The following is a 6000-nucleotide window of genomic DNA, read 5'->3' as shown; positions in this document are numbered from 1 at the left end:
CTGGAGCTGAAGTGAGTTAATGATAAAGGTAAAGGGACCCCTGACCATTAGGTCCAGTCGTGACCAACTCTGCGGTTGCGGCGCTCATCTCGCTTTATTGGCCAAGGGAGCCGGCGTACAGCTTCTGGGTCATGTGGCCAGCAGGACTAAGCCGCTTCTGGCAAACCAGAGCAGTGCACGGAAACGCTGTTTACCTTCCCGCCAGAGTGGTACCTATTTATCTACTTGCACTTTGACGTGCTTTCGAACGGCTAGGTTGGCAGGAGCTGGGACCGAGCAACAGGAGCTCACCCTGTCGCAGGGTTTCGAACCGCCGACCTTCTGATTGGCAAAGTCCTAGGCTCTGTGGTTTAACCCACAGTACCACCAGCGTCCCTGATGAGAGTTGGGATGTCCAAAAATATTTGGAAGGCAGCAGGTCCTGCATCTCCACCATAGGAAGTGTCCTGTGGAAATGCCTCCATATGCAGCTAAATGACACCCCAAATGGGACAGGAGGATCGAAACCTTTTAGCTGGACCTGCAGAACCGAAACCCTGCCAGGAAAATAGTGCTGCTTTTGTCAGTTCAGCCTGCATAACTGGCCCCCACACAAGCATCTATGTTATCCAGACCCCCGCATGGATTTAACATGGAGACATGTCTTCTAAAACAGACCCCAAATGGATATCTGAGTCCAGATTTCCCACATTCAAGCCGGAGCTCTGCTGTCCATCACTCCATGTTGGCTGCTATATTTTGATTTTTATCCATGGTATCAGGGGCATAGCTAGGCACAGGCTCACGATGCAAATGGGCATGTGCCTGTTTACATGCTTGGATGCCTCTGGGCGTATTAAGGTGTCAGAGACCTTGGATCTTACCAGCCCTGTGCTCCACAGTATACCGAGTAAGCAAAAGAATATTTTTTATAAAATTAAAAAGGCAAAATGGGAAGATGCCTTGCACATTGCTCCGTCCATTCGGTGCCACCTACACTAACTGGCAGCGACTCTCTAGCGCTCCAGGCAGGAGATATTCCCAGCCCTAGCTGGAGTTGCTGGGGACTGAACACTGGAACTTCTCCATTCAAGACAGTTGCTCTGCCACCGAGGTGTGGCCCTTGGGAAAGAATGTGGCAGGAGATCAGGGACCTGATGCAAAAGACCTGGGGCTCAGGCCCCCTGGGCCACCCGCTGAGAACACCCCTAGCTCAGTTACAGGACCCCTGCTTAACAAAGCAACCCAATCCTAGACTTCTGTTTACTTCCGCAAGTCATTCCTTTCCTGGGTGTTTTGCTCCCCACCCTCCGGTCCTCCCTGCCCCCATCTCCATCAATACTTAAGCCCGATCTCCACGTCTGGCACATCTGTGTGCATCACTTCATCCTGACATCTCGCCACTGCTGCTCCCTCTACGCCCAAAGTGTACACAGGGGCTCATTGTTCTGGATGCTCAGCTTCCCCTTGTGGGCTGATCTGCCTTGGCTTTCGCTGGCCACTGAGGCTGGCATAACCTGGTACCCTTGGCTGGGTCTGAGGACTTGTCTGGTTTCCCGGGACGTATTTGCTGGAGGAAGGACAGCAGCGATTCCACGAGAAGCCCATCCTCAGATTCTGGGTGAGTGCCGTTTTATTTTACTTTTGTGAGGGGCTTCTGTGGGAAGGCTCACCGATGAGGGCAAAGGACCTAGTTCTTTTTTGTATATTGTCAGAGCATGGATTGATCTCCAAGCAGAGCCAGAGAGCAGTTTTGAATCAAAAGACAGCTGCTAAGGTATTTTTATAGCTTTGGGGGGGAAAGGAGATTGCAGTTGTTCGGAGTAGCGGTAGCCAACTTCTGGCTTATGAGCCACATCTGTGGCATATGTCCCTTGGTGGAACACCACCAGAACTCAGTCAAGATGTGGGATAAAGCCTGCCTACTGCTTCACTATCAAGAGCAAGAGTCAGGGGGAGACATTTTTGTGGTGTGTGTTCGTGAGATCTTAGCTCAATGGCAGAATATCTGCATCACCCGCAAAAAGACGCAACTTCAATCACCAGCAGCTCCAGGTACGGCTGGGAAAGACCCCTGTTAGAAACTGATTTATTTACAATATGCCAAGGAACTCAAGACCCCGTACATGGTTCTCCCTGCTCCATTTTATGCTCGCAGCAACCCTGTGAAGTTGGTTAGGTAGAATGACAGCGACTGGCCCCAGGTCAGCCTGTGAGCTTCATGGTATGTGTACCCCTGCGTACCCCCAGAAAAAAGGCACTGGAGTTATGTGACCCCCAAGCCAAGGAGATAAATAACTATACAACCTTTAGAAGATATCTGAAGTCAGCCTTGTATAGGGAATTTTTTTTTTAATGTTTAATGTTTTATTATGTTTTTATTTATGTTGGAAGCCTCCCAGAGTGGCTGGGGCAACCCAGTCAGATGGGTGGGGTACTGTTATTGTTGAAATTATTATTATTATTATTATTATTATTATTATTATTATTATTATTCATTCGAGAAATGCTGGAGGGTATGTAATACTGAGTCAGATGGACCAGTAGTCTAACTTAGTGTAAGACAGGTTTGTATGTTCCAGTGATCTACATGCAGGAGAATGTGGAGACATAGGGACATAGGAATCTGCCTTATACTAAGTCAGACCACTGGTCCATCTAGCTCAACTTTGTCTACACTGACTGATAGCAGCTCTCAGGGTTTCAGACAAGATTCTATCCCAGCCCTACCTGGAGCTGTCGGGGATTGAACCTGTGACCTTCTGCTCTCAAGGCAGATGCTCCACCACTGAGCTACAGCTCCTCGGTCCTGAAGTGATAGAAAAAGGGAGAGCTTCATTCAAGATCGCATGCCAGAATCACAGTTTTGACAGTTCCTTTCTGGCAATGGGTGGGGTGCGTGCAATGTTCTTGCAACTAGAAAAATTGCGCTCTTCAGAAATGGTTGAAATAGAGCCCTAGCGCTAGGGTTATTTATATATTTATTATTTTCAGAAAATATTCCTATGAGGGTGCCCCTCCAGGAGGTCACTGTTATACAGGAGTGATTTAAGAAGTTTAGGTTTGCATAATGAAAGTGCCTTCTCACCCATGTTGTTTTAAATTTAAAATGCCCTTTTGCTGTTAGAAAAGTGATGGGGAAATGCATTGAAAAGGGTGGGATGAATGAACAATTGATGGGAAGCAGGTTCAGCCGACCCATGAGGCAAGGTGAGGAGACTGCCTCAGGTAACAGGATTCATTGGTGCAGCAGATCCCGATGTCAGAGCAAGAAGGGAGGTGCCATTTGGTGTGTGTGTGTGTGTCCACCTGAAGTGCCAAAATATCTTGGGCTGGCACTGATGAGAAGACATGTAACCACATTGCATGTGGATCAGGATGAATGTTGAGTCAATGGCTTGTGAGTCCTATAAGAGTCTTTTAAAAATGGCATTCCTCCCCTCCACTCCATGTTAAAGTCAACTTTGCACCATTCTGCTGCATGTCTGCATCATGAGTAGGGATTTGGTTCAGTCCACATTTAAAGGCAAGCTTATCTTCTTCACACTCTCTGAAACAATATGTGAACCAAAACACAGGCAACCTTCTGAATTCATACTTACCCAAATTTTGTGATACAGTTCTCCAGTTAAGTAATGCACCCAAAAAATGCATATACTTGGATGTATATTCATGGAAAAAACAGGCAAAGATGCATGAGTTTAGGGGAAATTGCTCTAAAATGTGTATCTCAGGTAATATTGCATACAGCCTTGTGCATATTAGGAGACACTCTTTCTAAAATGTTGATGAATTTTCATGAGAACTATATTTAAAAACATGAGAAACTGAAAAAGTTGAGAACTGAATTTAACATTGGAAAGATTAAAAACTGAAATGGACATTTTCACCCATTGCTATTCAGGGGAGGTCATGTGTAAATTTAATGGTGAGCTTCTCTTTCCTTATGTACATTTAGTAGCCCTTGAGAGTGCAGAATTTGAGAATATTTAGCTTAGAGCAAGTGGCCAGGAATGGTGCAAAGGAATAGGTCTTCTTCGGATCCAAAAGGGTTAATTCAGCAGAACTGAAACTGAATTCAGAAAGTAGGTCAGCCATTTGAAATTGTTATATGAACAATAGATTTGGAAATGTTTTAAAACGTGGTGCTGAGAGTAAATTGTTTGCAGTGTTCAGTGGTCGGGTTTGACACTTTTTCAGCTGGTGTTCCCAAAACTCTTAAATCAAATAGTGCCCATTGCCAGGAATGTGGCATGGGAGAAAAATGGAATAAACCTTTCAAGGTTGCGGTTTCCTTTGCAAGTAAATTTGATATGCCACAATTTGCATGAGAATTCCACCCCACCCTCCCAATTCATTTCAGCAGTAACCAGGAAGGCCAGGATGCCAGGGCCAGAATCTTGTCTCTGATGGGAGCACTCTTAGCAAATTGTTTTGCAAATTGCAGAGCGGATGGGCAGGGGTGTGTGTGTGTTGCATTTGAATTCTCAAAGCCTTCATCAAATTTTGAAGTTCTCTGGGTTGGTGCGGTGGCTAATCATAAAACCTTTAGCCTATTCAAAAACACATATTGTTCTGCACAATCCCAGTCTCTGAGTGGCGAGACACGTCGGTGGTGGTTTCAAGCCCTTTTCTGAGGTCTGGAACGAAGGTGAATGGAGACTGTGGCATCTTTAGGTTATATTTACCCATATATACAACCTGAGCATAGTATAGAGGGCATCACAGCACTAATCCTCCAGCAAAGGAATTGGTTCAGCAGCCTCTTCTACTGGATTCTATTTTTTTTTTATATAAATATTTATTAAGGTTTTTTAAATATAAATGCACACATAATAAACGATCTTACTTCTATCACAACAATTTCATCACTTCTTTGGACTCCCTCACGTCTCCCGCTCCCATTTACATCGTTAAAAATTTTTTCCAAACAAATTATCAACTTGTTTGCAATCTCATGTCCGCTCATTCAAATATAATCTCTTCTACTGGATTCTAAGCGTTTCCTGTGCACCAAGCATTTTGCAACGTATGTTTAAAATGCCCCAGGTTGAATCTCTCGCATTTCCGAGAGCAGAGGATCTCAGCCAGTGTCAGGGGGACACAGTGAGTAGATGGACCAAGGATCTGAGTACAAGGCAGCTATTTCATATATTTATACTGGATGTTAGCCGCAGGTCACCCTCTCACAATTATCTTGCATTTCCTATGGACGTGCAGCCAATGCTGTTCAGCAAGGTATAATAATATAATAATATTTTTTTTATTTATACCCCGTCCATCTGGCTGGGTTTCCCCAGCCACTTTGGGTGGCTTCCAACAGAAGACTAAAATACAATAACCTATTAAACATTAAAAGCTTCCCTAAACACTGCACGGCTGACAAAAAAGGCACACTGGTTGCTGCTGGGCAGCCTTGGAAAAGATGCTGCTGTCTTCTGGAGATCTGTTGGGTTGGATTTGGTGGAGCGTTTCACTCCAGCCTAAGGGCAGAACTTTTTGCCATGCAATGTTGTTGTTCTCAGCAGTGGCCCAAAGCGAGTAAAAAATTCAGCATGTGGCTTCTTTCCTGTCACAGCGCCCCTGTGACAGGAAAAGCATCACCTGCCGGATTACTGTTGCTGCTAAAACAACTGTGGCTGCCCTGTTGGCTCTCCAGTTGGGACTCCCATCAAGTTCCACCAACCCCAGCCAGCTTAGCCAGTGGGCCAGGGATGAGGGAAGTTGTTTTCTGCTCCAGAGGGTAGGACCCGAATCAATGGATTCAAATGCTAAGAAATGAGACTCCGGCTAAACATTACAAAGCACTTTTTGACTGTAAGAGCTGTTCGGCAGTGGAACAGACCCACCTCAGAAGGTAGTAGATTCTCCTTCATTGGAGGTTTTTAAACAGAGGTTGGACGGCCATCTGTCAGGGATTCTACCCAAATGCGATTTTGGTTTTAAAACGCGTTGTAAGGAGTCTGTATGGGAGTATATTGTATTTAAAAATAGGGTATCAGAGTTTTTAGGGGCTAACCA

General features: G+C 45.2%; 1 protein-coding gene across 7 annotated transcripts in view; it reads left to right on the top strand.

Moving 5' to 3' along the window:
• Nucleotides 1-1350: 1350 nt before the first annotated feature.
• Nucleotides 1351-6000, top strand: part of MAG (myelin associated glycoprotein) — a 71480-nt gene continuing 66830 nt past the window's right edge. For 2 of the 7 annotated variants that reach the window (XM_081868988.1, XM_081868989.1), the window contains exon 1: nt 1351-1600. In XM_081868988.1, the coding sequence (XP_081725114.1) occupies nt 1432-1600 (169 nt within the window). In that variant the 5' untranslated portion in view covers nt 1351-1431. The remainder of the gene's footprint in view (nt 1601-6000) is intronic. The other 5 variants (XM_081868994.1, XM_081868991.1, XM_081868996.1 and 2 more) reach the window with 4 other exon arrangements.

The sequence above is a fragment of the Podarcis erhardii genome, assembly GCF_964252035.2.
Source record: "Podarcis erhardii genome assembly, chromosome: 7".
In the NCBI taxonomy this organism is placed as follows: Eukaryota; Metazoa; Chordata; class Lepidosauria; order Squamata; family Lacertidae; genus Podarcis; species Podarcis erhardii.
This window is presented reverse-complemented; position numbering and strand designations above follow the sequence as displayed.